This window comes from Eleutherodactylus coqui, chromosome 5 (assembly GCF_035609145.1).
Source record: "Eleutherodactylus coqui strain aEleCoq1 chromosome 5, aEleCoq1.hap1, whole genome shotgun sequence".
Lineage (NCBI taxonomy): Eukaryota > Metazoa > Chordata > Amphibia > Anura > Eleutherodactylidae > Eleutherodactylus > Eleutherodactylus coqui.
In genome coordinates this window covers 112796174-112814920 of record NC_089841.1, presented here as the reverse complement: position 1 = coordinate 112814920, position 18747 = coordinate 112796174, and the positions used below count along the sequence as shown (strand labels likewise).

At 43.6% G+C, this 18747-nt stretch overlaps 1 protein-coding gene across 5 annotated transcripts in view; it reads right to left on the bottom strand.

Moving 5' to 3' along the window:
- Nucleotides 1–18747, bottom strand: part of PAM (peptidylglycine alpha-amidating monooxygenase) — a 162870-nt gene that overhangs the window by 127338 nt on the left and 16785 nt on the right. For all 5 annotated transcript variants that reach the window (XM_066603028.1, XM_066603030.1, XM_066603032.1 and 2 more), the window contains exon 4: nt 12701–12758. In XM_066603028.1, the coding sequence (XP_066459125.1) occupies nt 12701–12758 (58 nt within the window). The remainder of the gene's footprint in view (nt 1–12700; nt 12759–18747) is intronic.

Here is an 18747-nt window from a genome sequence, read left to right as displayed (position 1 = left end):
ACAGTTTTTGAATGAATTGAAGCAAAGTAAAAGGAAAAAATTGTGATTTTCGTTTTTTTGGCAATACTGTCATTTTAAAAACAGTTTTTTTTGTACAGCACACATATGAATGAAGACTTGCACCCTAAAATGGATACCCCTGTTTCTCCCCTGTTCAGAGACATACCCATTGTGGCCCTAATCTTTTGTCGGGATGCACAACGGGGCCCAAAATGAAAGGAGTAGTCGGTGGCTTTCAGAACAGAAAGTTAGCATGAAGGTGATTTATATCAGCATAGCAACACTATCACTTTATCACGCACAAAATTTCCTTTTTCTTTTATCTAAGTAAACCAATAAAAGTTATATTTTATCTTTCTGTGGTTCCCCACGGTGAAATGAGTTGTGTAATCCAATGCGATTGATCTGCGTAATACCGGGGTTCAGACGCATGCCGAATCCGCAATTCCTATCCGGTCATGTGAGACCGGCCAAAGGTAGATCGCTACCTTTTTTTCACGTGACCGGGGACCGCTCAACAAGGCCACCGGTCACTGCTCTAGGCTCTCGGCGACCGTTGGTCGCTGAGAGCAAGGAGATTTAAAGTTTCCTGGGCTCCCCGACTCCTGCGCATGTGTCCGGTGTTTTGCCGGCGGTCGCATGCGCAGAATACGGGAAAGTTCACGGAAGAAGATTGCGTCGGGGTGCAAATACGGAGGCCTCCAGTAAAAAGTTTCATCTCCTCTCACCAATCGCATCGGTGAGGGGAGATGAACCTTCACCTTTTTTTAACTTTTATGTGATCGCCATTATTCATTGGATAACGGTGAACACGTGATCAGGAACCGCTCACCGCGGGCCACCGTGAAATCTCCAGGCTCTCGGCTAAGTTTTGTAGCCAAGAGCAGGGAGATTTTAAATTACCACAGCTTTTGCGCATGCGCCTGCCATATTGGCGACAGCGGCGCGCGCAGAAGCTGGGGTAAGGTCCGCGGATAAATCCGCGGGCCTTAGGTACGTCATTTCATCCTCCCTCACGGATATGATCCGTGGGGGGAGATGAAACGCAAGCTTTTTTTAACTTTTTAAAACTTTTTTTTTTTACTTTACCCCTTTTTTTAATTAATTTTTTTTACTTTACATGATCACTGTCATCCATTGGATGACAGTGATCATGTCCCTTGTGACATCCCTCTGCTCTTGGCTACACATGACAGCCAGGAGCAGAGGAATTTTGAATTTCCCGGGGCTCGAGCCCCTCTGTGCACGCGTCCGATGTCAATGGATACCGGGGAGGGGGGGGGAGGGGCTGCCCGCATCCTGGGATGACAGCTCCATGCTGTCGGCTACCTGCGGGCACCGACAGCATGGAGCTGTCACGTCCTCAGGCCAGTGGGCATCAATCCAAAGAGGATGCATAAAACTACGTCCTCTAGGATTAAAGCCCACTTTCTGAGGACGTAGTTTCCGGATGGGGCCGTCTTTAAGGGGTTAAGCAACCCATAACCCTGGGGAGCTTTAATTGTGTGTTGGCCGATGGAAACGGAGGTGGCTGACATGCATGTCAGAAAACGTCAGTGGTGGCAGTGAAGTATATTGGGGCATGCTAGGCAATGCAGGGTGCGATTTGGGCTCCATCCTACATGAGCACGAGATCCAGAATGCTCAAGATAGTAGACTTTGCAATCTGCCCCTAGGTACTGTACGTGACAGGTTGGTGGCTGTCGGACCCATAAACCCAGCCATCTGTGACAGGGGCAAAAAACCATGATGGAACCATAGGCTGCAATAGGCAAGACCAAGACCTTTTTGGTCTTCCATTTAACTAGGCTTCCATCCCTGGACAGAAACTATGCAAGACCAAAGAGGTCTCCATCTTACATATTCTTCCCCATGGCACCAACCAGGTTCCATCCCCATGCAGTTTTCTGCATAGAGGATAGAACCCTGGATGGATCTTGCTAAAACACAATGTGAAAAAAGCCTTTAGCTGGATGAACTTTGATTAAATCCACATGGATTGTCAACTGACTTTTTTTAAGATACAAATAAAACCAAGAACTGGACCAATATTGTTTCAAAATCATAAAAAACAAATCTAGAAGCATTTTTACTTCTTGTTACACTGGACATTGTCTGCATGCCGTTAGATTCTCTTGTACTACAGTACATCTATTAGCTACATTCCCCGGCATGTACGGAATGCTACATTTTCCCTTGGAATGTTGATAATGTCTGAATTCCGGGAGTGATGTCATCGTCCCTCTCTTCTGTGTTTTCATTTTTCTGTGTAAGGATCCTTATTCATACAAAGCAAAATGACAAGAGCAAATGCTGCAAACGTAAGCGGATCTACCAGCTTGTAAAATAAAAGCTTCTTCCTACCGGGAGGAAAATATCAAAAAGAAATGTGTGTTTTCCAAAGATCAGGGAAGCCTTGAGTTCATACAAGGTGAAGTAAATTTTATGAAGCACTAACAGAAGCAGCGTCTTAGACCCCCCTTCCACCCCTACAAGAATTTGTTTTCCGAGCACATGGTTACCATAGCAACTTTGGAGCCTCGGCCTCTAGAGAATCACCATTCTTAGCCTCCTAGATCATTCAGATTTTACATTGATCACATCTAAAAAAAACAGCAAGCCCAAGTAAAAATGTACCCTATTTAATAGAAGAACATGTCAACCTAATTTCACTGCATGTTTTAATCAGCATATAACTTCCTAACCATCTCTGCTGGTATGTTGCAAAAATAAAAATATTGTCACACTGGCAGGTCCCCCCCCCCCCCCCAAAAAAAAACAACTTAAATAATTACGCAACCTGCATTTCAAGCCATTAGACTAAATAGAAAGTCTGTAAGAAATTATCTTTGTTTCCATGCTTCTGAAACTGTAATTAGCATTGGGAGGGCGCTCCGATTCGTCCAGTGGGCTCCAGGTGAAGGCAAATGCTAAAGATACTTGAATCCAGTACAACAATCCAATAAAAGCAGGGATTTTTTAAAATCTAAACGTTAAAAACATTATTGCTGGTAAAACCAACTAAAATATAGGAAGAAACCTACATGTTTCAAGGTAAAAAACAAAGAAAAACACTTGATTTATGGCAGTGTGCAATATGAAAAGAGACATTAAAAACCACAACCAGCTGCATGCCATGGTCTCATGACCCACTTCTACCCAATCAGCGTTGAATATTATCATATTAAATCATTAAATTCAATTTTAATATAAAAAATATCTTGTTTGTAATTCATGCAAATCTTATATTTAATTTCGGAATCCAAAAGGCTTCCCGTCGGAGGACCATCTTGTGCCAATTACCGTACCTCCTCGGATGGGTCTATGTATTTTCTCTATACCGTGGAATCTAAAGCTAGAAATATTACCCTTTTGTACCTGAATTAAATGTTTGACCAAATCGCACACATTTTTATTTGACATTGTGATGTCAGAAATACGTTCAGCTATCCTGCCAATAGGGTAGCCTGCGTACTTAAGATGACACAAGGTGAACTCTATGACAAACTGTATGATTAGAATCCCAATTAATAAAGTCTTATCTTGTGGGCGATAATATATAAAACCTTTTTTCGAATGAATCATAAAATGGTGGAGTTGAAAGGGTCATCGGGTCCAACCCCCTGCTCAGTCCAGGATCCAGTAAATCATCCCAGACCGATAGCTGTCCAGCCTGTTTGGAGGCTTTCATTGAAGGAGAACGCACCACCTCCCATGGCAATCTGTTCCACTCATTAAATCACCCTCAGGTCTTATTTACAAGAGCGTATACATCAGCCGCCGTTTTCACGGTGGGTCGATATACGCTACCATCTGATGCACTGGCTTCCAATGCATCAGATCACACAGGCGTATTCCTGTGGCCTAAAAGCGCCCGGCTGGCCAATAGTCAGAGCAGAGCTAAGATGTCTCTTCCCGCCCAATGGCATTGCAGCCTTGGCGTTTATGCATCAGGCCCGTGCCATCTGAACGGGCGCACAAACGTTACATTTGTGCACCCATTCAAGTGTTTTTACGGCACCGGCGAGCGCATGTAAAAAACGCCTACGGCCGTAGGAATGGGCCCTCATTGTCAGCAAATTTGTTTCCTCCCTTTGTTTCATCCCATTGCTTCTAGTCTTTCCTTGAGACAGTCCTCTAGATATTTGTAGACAGCTACTAAACTCTCCTCTCAGCCTTCTTTTTTGCAAGCTAAACATTACCAGATACTTGAACCGTTCCCCATAGGACATGATTTGCAGAATGGTCACCATCACCCTGGTAACTTCTCTGAACTTGCTCAAGTTTGTCTGTCCTTTTTAAATTGGGGTGCCCAGAACTGAACACAGTATTCCAGATGAGGTCTGACTAAAAAATAGTAGAGGGGGATAATGACCTCACGTGATGTAGACTCTATGCTTCTCTTAATACAGCACAGAATTGTGTTTGGCTTTTTTGCTGCTGCATCACATGGTTGACTCATGTTCAGTCTGTGATCTAGTAGTATACCCATTTTTCCTTGTTAAATACTATTTTGTAAAGCGACACCCACTATTCAAGTTTGTTCAAATCTTTTTGAATACTCTTATCTCTAGTGTTAGCCATCTGTCCTAGCGTTGTGTCAGCTGCAATTTGATCAAAATAAAAAAAATCTTATTTGTATAGCGCCAACTTATTCCACAGTGCTTTCAAATATTTATTATCCCCCCCAAGCTGGGTACTCATTTTACTGACCTCGGAAGGAAGGCTGAGTCGACCTTGAGCAGACTACCTGAACCATGCGGGGATTGAACCTTGCAACCTTCAGGTCATGAGCGAGAGCTTAGGACTGCATTTGTGCTGCCTTAGCACTCTGCACCACACAAGGCTCTTATAAGGGGTCCGTTTCCACGAGGCTCTAATAAGGATCAGTTTCCCCTCAATTCCCTCCTCCAGATCATTTATAAAAAGGCTGACCACCACTGGGCCTAGGACAGAGCCTTCTTGTACCCCACTTGCCACACTCTTCCAAATCGGGTGTGCAGCCATTTATGACCACTCTTTGAGTATGATCACTTAGCCAGTTGTGAATCCACCTAACAGTTGCCTTGTCAATCCCATATTTGGTAATTTTTTCAATAAGTACGGTATGAGATACTTTGTCAAATGCTTTACTGAAGTCAAGATCTACTATATCGATCGCATTTCCCTGATGGTGATTCTGTATTACTTCTTACGGTACCACATTGATATTAACAGAGTTTAAGCCCCATGAGAGAAGTGCGCTTGTTATCTCTGAATATACTAGGAGCCATAATGTTTCTCAATGCTAATCCTTACCAAGTTACAAAGTTAACCCCTTCCTCCAAAATGTCAGTTAAAACAGCATCCTGATACAAGATTGAAATATTTTTTCGTTCCATATCTATAATGTATTTATAATTCACACTATATTGAGTGGAAAAACAATTTCCTGATTGTCCTACGGCAGCACAAGCGGGTCAAGTCCCCTACGTACAACCAGACAGATTAATAAGGAGTAATTAACTAATCAATCAATTAGCCTATCCTATAAAGCAAGGCAGAAGACATAAGTGTCAATTTTTTTTCTCTCTCAGTAAGAAGATCAGGAACCAGTTTGCTTCCATGTTAGGAGGATTTCGTGTCTACTTTCCAGGCCATATACAGGGTGTGAAACAAGAATTCCAAGCACAGTATGTAGAGGAGGCCAGGAGCCATTGTCTGACAACTTCCCACTAGAGATCTGTACAGACTATGCATCTCCTGCAAACATCTCCCATCAAGGGGAAGCCAGGGAATTTGTATCCTGGTTCAAAGACTAGATGATTCAGATGCATGCCTTATTAAGGGTTAAGTCTACAATAGACTCAAAAAAAGTTTTACATAAACCTAAAGGCCTCTTTCACATGGCGTTGCGATTTTCAGCCATCCCTAAGCGGCTGGAAAGAAAAAAAACAAAACAAAAAAACCCCAAAAAAACCAAAAACGCATGAATGGAAGAAAGCCACGACCAAATTTCCCGTTTTCTCGCTCGTTCACATGACCGGGCTGCAGCCCAGAATTCTGTGGGTCAGAGGACAGAGACCTTAGCAATGCTTAGGTCTCTCCCCCTCCCTTTTGCCGGCTGATAGTGGGAATAGAAGTTCCTATAGAAGCCTATGGGAGCTGCCGGCAAGGGGAGGGACTTTAGCAATGTGAGCCGCTGCTAAACTCCCTCCCCCTTCCCTTTTCTGACATCTCTCATAGGCTCCTATAGGAGTCAATGGGAACGGCCGTTGTGTTCTGGCAAAGGATAGTGCATTCTTCTCCTATCTTTCCCGGAGGGGGGGGGGGGCGGACACGATAAAATCACCCCCATCTGAACAAACGCATAGTAATCCAATGCTTCAGGTGCCAGATGAAAATCGCGACCATTTTATCGCAGCAAAAAAGCCATGATAAAACGCTCGTGAGAAACAGGCCTGAATGTGAAATTTTTATTTCCCGAAAACTGTAGGAGAAGCCATAGTTCCATCAGTCATCTCTTTTAAAGGATACTATGGACCATGAATCAGAACCCAGTATAAAAGAAAGCTTATGCATAAGGTCCCAGTGGCCAGAGCCCTAAGTCTTGTTGAATGACCCAATGATAGATTTAGAAGATGCCTTACATAGGGATAAGATCCCTTTATTAATATCAGCATCGTGCTTTACGGTCTTCACGCTCTGCCATGCCTTATTCCAAAATCCTGCCAAAACATTTTGAAATTCTTATTTATTTTGTTTGGGCTGGTTCAAAACCTAGAGTGGGGTGGACACCCCTAATTAAACCCAAGTTATAGTGCTATGGGTCTCTCAGACATTACTCTGTATTACAAAGCCTCTATATTAACATAGATCTTGAATTGGTTTCACCAGACAGGATAAACAATTGGTGTTGTTGGAGGCCCAAGTTCTCCATTTTTTTTGTAAATTTTTTTTTATTGAAATCGATTGCAAGTACAGTGAAAAACATAAAATGTACATGTTACGTAGAATTGTGAGCACTGCACTGCTGTTATGGAGATGAAATTCTATTTTCAATTGCTTTTTTTTACATGAATACACAATAAATGCAACTAAAGATGAGATGAAATAAGAAAAGAAAAAAAAAAAACAGGGGTTGTGGAGGTATAGGTAAAAAGGGGGGGGGGGGTAGTTTCTAAGGAGGGATATGTGTTGCGGAGTGGGGGGGTAAAGGACAGTGAGAGTTGCATTATATAGAATGCAGTGATACTTCTGGTTCAACCAAATAGGCTAGAGGTAAGAGACGGAGAGACCAAATAAAGTAGGACCATAGCCTTGCGGCTAAGGCTCATGCTTTAGCTAGGAGCATCAGCCATCAATCCCCAAGTAAACAGTCATAGTCCCCACCCCACCCCCCCAAAAAACAGCATAAATGTTTCCCTCAGCTGTTTTAATAGCTTAAGAGATTAAAAACGTAGCTTCCATGGCAGCCAGATAGATGCCATAACAAATTTGAATCTATTAGCCCAACTTGACAGTTCCTCAAACCTGTGAATTTCATTGACTCGTTACCCATTGGTTGAAAGAGGGAGCTATGGGTTGAAGCCATAGGAATGGAATTAAAGACTTAGCTGCCATAATTAAATGTGTGGTGAGATTGCTCTTGGAAGGTTTATAGTCAATCAAGGGTTTGGAAAGAATCACATTTCCAGCGGTAAGGCTGAATAAGCTTCCATTTATGTTGCATATGTTTTTTTCTATCCGCTTCCAATAAGGTTTTAAAACTGAGCAGGACCACCAGATATGTGTTAAAGAGCCCACTTGTTCATTGCACTGCCAGCCAAGATTAGTCACTCGGGTGACTTGTACCATCTTGTCAGCAGCTTGTAGTGGTTTTCTTGTAACCTACTGCATTTAGAATGGCCATGTAAGCTGCTTAGAATAGATACAACCTCATCATCCGACAACTCAACACAGAGCTCCTTTTCCCAGGATATAATGAAAACCGGTTTGGTGTCGACTTGTGGTATGATAAGTTTTCTTTTGAGGAGTGCAATCTTCCTACTGGCGCTACATTGTGCTACTATGGTACGCTCAAGCTCTGCGAGTGGACGGGAGGATGGGAACTCAGTCAAGTTCTCCATCTTAACCCCACTTTACCTCTATGACTAACTCCCACCCATCGGCCTTTGTCTTTCGGCTCCAGCATCCACCCCTACTATATTACGTTTTTAGACAGGAATTTGAGGACCTTGAGTCTTTCTTTCAACTAAGGCCCACTTAATCTGTTTTTTCACAATCCAAATGTCTCAGAAGGCATGCAGTGAGTCCATATCGCAGGACACTCAGGAGAAGATGCCCCACAGGTGAAACATTGTATGTCAATGGGGGATCTCCACCCTTCTTCCTTGTTTCTGAGTGGCCCAACTAGTGAGGCATGGTTGTTTGTAGATTCTCTTCTACAGAAGCTAACTGCCTAGGTTTACAAACTTCTTCCCCTTCCCACTTGGTGACGTGGACGAGGAGGAAAAAGAGGGGTGGAGCAAAACCCGTACAGTTGTGTTTGTTGTGAAAAAGGATACTGTAAAAGTGGCGAAGAGAGTGGAGTGGCAACTTGAATAGTGGAGGTGCTGCCTGACCAGATGACGCACCACCTGGGTGGACGTGACAGAGTAAGAGAATAGGACTAGAAACTGGCAGTGGAGAAGGTGCAACACTCCAGGTTAAAGCAAATAGGAAGTGACCAAAGGTGTGGAAATCTTCGCCTTTTATTTAATAAAGTACGTGATCAGCTTATGAAAACATGTTTTGGGGATAACCCTTTCATCAGTTCAGCTGGCGTTTAAAACATACACGCAATTGGTGGGTCCCAAAAGAGTTAATGATTAGTTCTGTTTGGCTGTGGGGTGCGGGTCAGCCAGGGCAGGAGCAGAAGTTCCATTGGTACTATACATTTAGTGCATTACTTATCCTGAATGCTGTTGCATTAAAAAAAAAGTAAATAAATAAAAAAAAGTTAACATTTTTATTTCTAGTAGCAGTATTTGACATGGTCATAGCTCGCACCCACAACACACACTGAAAGCAATACCAGTGGGTGAGCTGACTAGGATTAAAGGGGTTGTCTCGCGGCAGCAAGTGGGGTCATACACTTCTGTATGGCCATATTAATGCACTTTGTAAAGTACATCGTGCATTAAATATGAGCCATACAGAAGTTATTCACTTACCTGCTCCGTTGCTAGCGTCCCCGTCGCCATGGATCCGTCTAAATTCGCTGTCTTTTCGCGTTTTTAGACGCGCTTGCGCAGTCCGGTCTTCTGCCTTGTGAATGGGGCCGCTCGTGCCGGAGAGCTGGTCCCGCGTCGTCATCGTAGCTCCGCCCCGTCACGTGTGCCGATTCCAGCCAATCAGGAGGCTGGAATCGGCAATGGACCGCACAGAGCCCACGGTGCACCATGGGAGAAGACCCGCGGTGCATCGTGGGTGAAGATCCCGGTGGCCATCTTGGAGAAGGAAGAAAGAAGTCGTCGCAGAGCGGGGATTCGGGTAAGTAATATATATATATTTTTTTTGTAACCCATCCGTTGGGTTTGTCTCGCGCCGAACGGGGGCCTATTGAAAAAAAAAAAAAACCCGTTTCGGCGCGAGAAAACCCCTTTAAGAGAGCATGCACCAGGGAAGAAACTTACAAGCAACAAGCACTTACTGCAATCAATAGGCTAAAACACTGGGGTTATCCGATCTGGTCCCTTTAATATGCCTCTCCGATTGAAGCAAACAAGAAGAGACGGAACTTATTAAGTAATGGTGCCACAGAATATAAGAAAAGGGATAGAAATAAAAGTAATGACGAGGAAGGGAATAGGAGGAGTCAGTTAGCGGTTTCCACTCAATTTATAATGACTTTACAATTCACACTACAAGTAGAAAAACAATTTATCAGGGTGCCATTTGGAGGAAAGGGTTAACTTTTTTAAAAGGCTAAAAAGTAGGTGACAGTCACTTTAATGCTGATTGGTTAGAAGTAGGTGATGTGACCACAGTAGTTTTAATGCGCAGCTAGTTATGGTTTTAAATGCCTTTCTTTTCATATTGCACACCGCCATGAGTAAAAGTTTTCTTTTTTTTTTTTTTTGCTTGAAACACACATCCTCAAGTTGGTAACGCCAGCAACACTGTTTTTAATGTTAGATTATATTAAATCATAGCCTTTATCAGGTGGTGGTGATGGATTTAAGTATTTTCACCATTATTAACAGTGTTTTATTCCATTCTGGTGCTTTGATACATTTTGATATGTAGAATACATACACGGGGTTGTCCCGTGCCGAAACGGCTTTTTTTTTTTTCAATAGGCCCCCCGTTCGGCACGAGACAAACACAAGGGATGGGTTAAAAAAAAAAAAAAAAAAAGTTTAGCACTTACCCGAATCCCCGCTCTGCGGCGATTTCTTACTTACCTTACCAAGATGGCCGCCGGGATCTTCACCCACGATGCACCGTGGGTCTTCTCCCATGGTGCACCGTGGGCTCTGTGCGGTCCATTGCCGATTCCAGCCTCCTGATTGGCTGGAATCGGCACACGTGACGGGGCAGAGCTACGCGATGACGCGTAGAAGGGGGCGGGGCCAGAACGCCGCTCGTGCCGAGACCCAAGAGAAGGGAGAAGACCCTTCTGCGCAAGCGCGTCTAATCGGGAGATTAGACGCTGAAATTAGACGGCACCATGGAGACGGGGATGCCAGCAACGGAGCAGGTAAGTGAATAACTTCTGTATGGCTCATATTTAATGCACGATGTATATTACAAAGTGCATTAATATGGCCATACAGAAGTGCTTACCCCCACTTGCTTTCTCGGGACAACCCCTTTAAGTGTTGTTTATTTAAAGGTGTATTCCCAATATAGACTTTAAGGAGGGTTATCTCCACTTCTAGCTGTTCTCAGACAGCTCTGTACATCATGTGGTGGCCCAGGCTGGTACTGCAGACTGAGTCCTATTTACTTCAACAGGATTTTGCTGCAGTACCAATCCAGGCACTGTGCAATGTACAGATGTGTCTGAAAAGTGCTAGAAGTGGGACAACTAGTTTTATCAACTATTCTGTGGATAGATGAATAAAATCTGGTGAGCCCCCCACTGATCCCTAGAACGAGGGTCCTGCGTCTCCCCTCGTCACAGCAGGTTCGCTGCACCCACCAGCAGCAATGTCAGACTGAATGGAGAGGCAGACGCACATGCACGGTGCTGCTCCATTCATTTCAACAGGGTGGATTGAAATAACGAAGTGCGACCATTGCTCCATTCAGTCTTATTTCCCCACTGTGTGGGGTGAAGTAAGCCTGCAGTGAGGAGGAAGGGGAAAACGAAACCCCATTATGGAGATTAGTTGGGCTCTAAGCGTTGAGATCCTCACCAATCAGACTTATCTGGATAATCAATAAAAGTATATCTTGGGATAGCCCCTTTATAGAACATCCACATTTTCTGCAGCGCTGTACAAACTTTCACTTATACCAATCCCTGTCCCCTAAACACATTGAGACTTTTTTTCTATCAAGCCAATTAACCTCTGATGGCTCGTTCACACCAGCGTCAGAGGTTTGGAACCTCAGTCAGTAATTTCTGCTAAAAGACGAGGATAAAAAAAGCTCAAGATGGCTGAATGGAAAGCGAACAGTTTGGCCATAAAACATCCGTTCTGCAGGGGCTGTCCTTTTTCTGCTCCCCAAACAGTGCAGGGAAAACGGAAACCCCTAGTGCTATTGTGAATGAGCCATCGATATGCTTTCAGAGTGTGGAAGGAAACAGAGTATCCAGAAGAAACCCATACAAACACAAGGAGACCACCACAAACTCCATGCAGATGTTTCCAAAGGTCAAAGTTTTACCCTGTACTCCAGCGCTGCAATCAACAGTGCCAACCAGCAAGCTACCGTCCCATAATAAAAGTCAAATCTTGGTAAAAACAGGAGTTTCCTTTTGAAATTATTTCTTAGGGAATTGTTCAGACATCCTAAAATATATTCTTTAAAGCACTATGTTTGCTTGGCATCACCAGAATATACCCATAGCAACAGTGCCAGACAAGCAGTGAAAATGGCAGAACGTCTCACTCCTACATGCCTTGCACCGCCAGGGTGGCAGATCTCAATCACGAACCGCAGCTCTGCCTGGGGGAGGTCGGCGCGGCTGGAAATATCTAGCGTTAGAATCAGGAGTGCCGGCAATGGTTTCTGACGCAACAAACAACTCTTTAGTATTTTTCATGAACTATGTATATTCTTCTCCATCCCGCACTTTATAATGACACATATGGATCCGTTGTCTACGGCCAATGTCTATTGACCAATAAGATAATCAGACCTTTATCATTGCATAGCAGCTTGCTTACATCATTAGCGGACCGGGCACGTTGCTCCCTAAACATATTATACACTGCAGGTAAATAAAAAGGCCATATAGTGGCAGAGAATTAAGCAGCAAGCCAGTGACAGAAAGCCAATATCTTACAAATGGCGCTGCATGGTAATGGTTGCCACAGGCATCGGTACGCAACTCCCCAGCTTCAATTACTCACACAGCCCCCAAGACACAGTTTGTTATCTTGGCTTTAAGTAGCTTTGTTGCTGCATTACATAAAGATAAATGTCAGTTTAGGACTACGTGACAGACGAATAAGCTTACAGTTGAATAATGCAAGGAAATTATGACGGCCCTTATAATACGTACCCACATAGGCGTCCTTCTCGAGCGGCAGCCGGTAAGACTTGCAGAGATAGGTGTCGGACTGAAAAACAAATGGATTGCTCTTAGAAGCAAGAAACATTCATTTGGATTGTACACATTTACAACACAAGCAAAATCATTACACAATGACAGTTTAATTTACAATATAGACAGCAGAGTGAAGAATTTATAGCCTCGCCATATGAAAAATGCAGCAATTCAAAAGATCATGATGGGAGGCAACGGTTGTGCTTAGCAGCCATTATTTAAGGCGATCAGCACATCTCCTGTCCAAGCATCACAGGTTACTATCTACCTTAGCTCAAGTTGGTATTAATGAGGTCGTTTTATGACAAACCCTTCCAATAGGCCCTATAAAAAGGCCCATTGATTTAAAAGTAGGAAGGGGGTGTCTCCCCTATTAGGCAATGAGCCCCTAACAAGGAGCATCTCACTCAGGAAGACCTTGCCTAGGTCTCTTCTGGTTGGTCACTATAAAATCGGCTCTCTTTGCCCCTTACTGTGTCGGGAACTGCAGCATATCCCATTCACTTGGTTAAGGCTGGCAGGGTTCGGTGAGGTCCGATTCACGGCTATTCTTTGTTCCAAGATTACAAGTTATACCCCAATCGACAGGATAGGGGTAACTTGCTGATTGGTTGAGGTCCCGTGTTCCTCGTCCTCACTGCACCCTCTACAGGAAGAGATTGAATGGACTGCTGGTTATATTAACCCTCCATTCACTTTCAACGGGACTGCTGAGATACCCCAAGACCCCCAACGATCAGCAGGTTATTCCATATCCTATGAATAGGAAATACTTTGATCTTGGTACAACCCCTTTAATTCTGCAGATTGGAGAGGTCCAGATGGTGGGACACCCATGATTAGTAGATGTCGTCACATGCAAGAGAAAAGGTCTTTAAACCTTGTATATCTTGCAAGCCGTGCTCAATTTTGAGTGATGAGTGGGAGTCACATTCAAGAAATGTTAAAAAGGGGTTTTTGGAGATTTAAAATACTTTTACAAGGGCCATCAGTTGTCTGAGTAATCACGACTATGGGTGATTGCTGTCTCGTGTAAATACAGGACCTGACAGGGAAAGAGCTAAAAATCACTTGTCGAAGTTGCTTGGTTACCAGCTAACCTAAAAACCAAGTGAATGTCCACCTGTATAAACAGGCAGTTCTTCTACGATACAAAACTATGCAAAAGTAATTAAACACAAAAAAAAGAGGACAGTATACAGTTGGATCTGGATAAGTTGGGGGATTAGACAGTAAAGTGGCAAATTAGGTTTAATAGTGATAACTGTAAGGTTATACACATGGGCAGAGGAAATACAAGTCACCATACACACTAAATGGGAAACCACTGGGCAAAACTGACATGGAAGAGGTCTTGGGGATTTTAGTTATCTGTAAGCTTAACTGGAGCAACCAGTGTCAGGCAGCTGCCACCAAGGCAAATAGGATCATGGGTTGCATCAAAAGAGGCCTAGCGGCACATGAGAACATTGTTCTTCCTCTTTGCAAGTCACTGGTCAGACCACACATGGAATATGGTGTACAGTATGGGGTAATGGAGCTCAGGAAGGATATAGCAGAGCTTGAGCAGGTACAAAGGTGGACAACTAAAGTAATAAATGGAGTGGGCAAACTATTAAAATTGCAGTTACTTGGTTTAGAAGAAGAAAAAAATAAATAAATAAATAAAAAAAGACAGCTGAGCGGCGACCTAATAACTATGCATAAGTATATCAGGGGACAATACAGAGATCTCTCCCATCATCTATTTATACCCAGAACTGTGACTGTAACAAGAGGGCAGCCTCTGCATCTAGAGGAAAGAAGGTTTCTACACTGACATAGAAGGGGGTTCTTTACTGTAAGAGCAGTGAGACTATGAAACTCTCTGCCTGAGGGGACACAGTGATGACAAACTCACTAAAAGAGGTCAAGAGGGGGCTATACACCTTTCCTGAGTGCAATAATATTACATGTTATATTCATCAATTACTTTAGAAGAGTTGTTGACCAAGGGAGTTGTTCCAAATGCCAGACTGAGTCGGGAAGGAATTTGTTTCCCCCTAAAATGAGGAAGATAGGGTTCTCTCTCTTTTTTTGCCTTCCTCTGGATAAACAGGGAAGGGGGCAGGGGGTGTAATAGGATGAACTGGATGGACACACGCCTTTTTTTCAGCCTAAAATACTATGTTACTATGTTGGGCATCTCAATCTCCTCCTCACTTCAAGGGGTGTAGTAAGCTCACAGTGAGGAGGATGGGATAAATTGGACATGCAATCTTGGGAACAGTGGGGGTCTCACCACCTGTGGATATGGGGTAGCTTGCATTTCTAGTAAGTACCTTTAAGTGCCCAGTCATCCCATGTAAAGGTATCCTTAAAGATTGTTAACTTATATTTAGAATAGATAATCCATATCAGATCTATGGGTCTCAACTCCAGGCACCGTCACTTAGCAGCCGTATGAAAAAGCTGTGCAACTTGGGCAAGCACTACAGCCTCTACTTTGGACTTCTATCATCACATAGCATCCCAGCAGTCACTGAATTAAAAGGAACCAGTCACCAGGTTCATGCTGCCAAACCACACACATAATCCTGGGACAGGTATGTACAGGAATGCTTATTCTGAAACACTGCACAGTTTGAAGATGGACTTGGAAGTCACAGAGACAAGCCACGGCGGGCTCTTCATGTAGACTGACCGCTCTCTCTGCATTTATATATAGGTGGAGAGCTAAAATATACACGGGGGCGCTGTCCATGCTTGTCCTAGGTTTATGTTGCTCATGTACGGACAGAATAAAGCCAGTGACAAGTTCCCTTTCATTTTTGGAGTGCCTTTTCTTAAGATAGGTGATGGTAGAAGGTCTATATATGCTTCTCTGAAGAGCAAATGAAAAACTACTTAGTAATGCTGTAAATTGTAACAACCTGCAGAAAAATGCCAACATTATTCATACCACCACAGTGAATGCTGTCAAGATAAATCCCCAAAAAGACAATTGTAAAAATGACATTTTTACACCCCCCCCCCCCCCCCCAAAAAAAAAAAAAAAAGCTGTGACCGCTGCTAGTTCTAACTTGTGACTCCTGTAGACACTGCTTTGCTGGCTCTATACTATTACTTTTTTGCTCTTGTCATTGCCCTTGTGGGTCCAGGCCCTTTTTTATCTAGGCCCATCAAAAGGGAAAATAGAGCTGCCATAATGTTCCATCTACAGTTTTGGGATTACCTTATGGCAGGTTAGACAACGACATGAGGGTATTTTTACATGGGGTGACTGTCGGGCATAGAAGCACCCAACAGTTGTCCCTACGACTGGCGCTCCGCTCCTTTCACACAAGAGCGATAGTTGTTCATTGAATGAAGGCAGAGCGTGCCAGAGATCTCTTCCAGCTGCTCGCCTCCCATCACTGAACAGTCAGCCTTTCATGGATGAACAACTGCCTGTTTACACCAAGTGAGAAGTCGCTCACTAGTCACTTTATTTTCAGTGACATGAAATGAAGAGACTATAGTGCGGTATCTCACTTATTACCCTGTTGGGTCCTGCATTTATGAGGGACAAGTATCGCTTAAAAATGACTTATTTCAGCGATTCTTAAGCCAATAACTGGCCCGTATAAAAGTACCCTAGGACTGCCCTACCATTCAGGAGTTTTAAAAGCCTCTGCTAAAGAAGTACAATAGTTTGCATTCATTTTATTTTTAATTGCATAGTAGAGCAAAAAAAAAAAAAAAAAAAGGTTTCCACGGAAAAAAAAAATTAAAAAAAATGAAAAACCAGAAACAGAATGGGACCGCATTTGATAGGACAAATCTCCAATAATTCTGCACGGCTGCAAGGGCCAAATTCTCTTGCGTGACTATCCCATTCCATCGATATTCAGAGCTTGTAGATTCGCTGTGACTTAATTGCTTTGTTAGCGTTTCCATATCCTATCTATTTTTAAAACTCTTCTGGCTGATAAAGAAATTTTCGGAGCTATTTCTAGACATGAGTGTTTCAGTAACAGGTCCTTATCATATTGGCTCCTGGTGAGAAAAGCTATGAATGGGAATCGGCTCCCAGCTTGTGAGATAGGCGTCTCGCATGGCTGCCAGAATAACAGATCTGGATTACGTTAAGGACAGCAGATAAAACTTTATTGTTTGAGAGCAATTTCCAGTTCACCTACGAACCTTCATTCAATGACGGTCTTAAAAGGAAAACTGCTGTGTCTGGGGGTGTGGGGGTGTTTGTACGGTATATTAACTGTACATAGTTTATAAGCCCACCTTACCCACGTACACGGGAATGTTGTTTTTAATTTTCTCTTTCGGTCTATATCATTTGACTACCACTCATATGTTTATTTCGATATTCTGGGATGAAAATCCCACTGTTGTAGAGACTTTTTTTTTTTTTAAGGGCTATGTTTAAGTTTAGACAAAGTTACATAGGTAGCAGTAAAACAGTCGACTACTCACTGCCATAATTTGCCTTTTTGTTGTCCGTTTAGACTTCACATTCACTTTTGCTTCCTATGCATCTCATCACAGAAGGAATCGGATTCATGGTGACCTTGTCATATGGAACCAAGGTCTTTTTTTCTGGTTTTGGACTTCTTCTCTTGACTAGTGTTCCTCAACCAGCAGCTGTGTCCTAAAACTACTTAATATTGGAAATAGGATTGGCAAAACCCTAACATTTATGCTTAAAAGGGTGTTCCCACCTCAAACTTCAGTGGAAAATTAAGGCTGGGTTCACATGGGGCGGATTTGCCGTGGAATTTCGCCGTGGCAAAACCGCATGTGGCCGCTAATCCCGGGATTAGCCAGCCATGTGGACGAGATTTCTCAGAAATCTCGTCCACGTGGGACGGCAAATCTGCTGCGGCTAAGCCGGCAGAAGCCGCCGCTGCGGCGCAGATTAGCCGACCGCAGCATGTCCATTTTTTTTTTTCCGCCGCGGGTTTTGCAGCAGCGATTTTCCCAGCAGAAATCTCTCGTTTTTTTGCTGCGGCCAAGCCGCAAGATTTCTGCTGAGAATCCGCTCTGTGAGAACAGGACTGAAATCCAGCGGAATGACTGCACGGAAATACCGTGAGAGAAATGCAAGGCCGTGGGTTTTGGAGCAGCTTCGCTGCGGCCATCTCCCCCCATAGAGAGAAGAGAGGCCGCCATAGAAACAGGGAAAGAATTGACATGTCGTGTCTTTGAATTTCATGCGGCATGTCAATTTCAGCGCGGCTTGGCCGCAGCAAGTGGACGGGATTTTTGCAAATCTCATCCACTTTGCTGGCTAATCCCGGGATCCGTGCATCGCTTATCTTTAGTTGGAGACTCCCAATGCCTCCCGCCACCCTGCATACGGTGGCTGGGCGTAGCCAGAATGATGGAAACAGCTGAGATACATGGTTTCCGTAACTCCCTCAGAAATCAATAGAAGTTATGCAAACCAGTGAGCAGCGCTGTTGCCATACCTCAGAAGCTGTGGGATCAGTGTAGCTTGCAATGCTACACTATTTGTGTAACACCAATTGACTGCTACAAAAGTTGCAAAAAAAACAGGGTAGCTCAGCCAAGCTCAACTGTTTGTCATTCTGATCACCAGGCTACCATGTAGTCCATGGTGAACATCCCTTTAAATGGTACAATATGTTACAAGGGAACCTGTCACCAACTAGAAGCACCATAAACTAAATTATGGTGCATATAGTTTAGGGGTTGTAGAGTATGGGGAGCTTCTTTTCATATTCACCCGACTTACTTTCCTGCTGTGTCCCCCAGAGAAGTCAGTGCGCACAGCAAGCTTGACTCTTCAGAAGACGGTGCATGCACATTCCCCATTCATCTCTATGGAAGTGCGTGCACAGCCTTTTGAGAAAAAAGTCAAGCTGGAGAATCAAGCGAGTATGAAAAGAGGCTCTCTGGCTTAAAGTCACCGAAACTGTAAGCATCGTAACTTAGTTTCTTTCAAGACGAATTTCGTTATATCTTTAATAAGCGGTTTTCTCTGAAATCCTGAGCGACTCCAG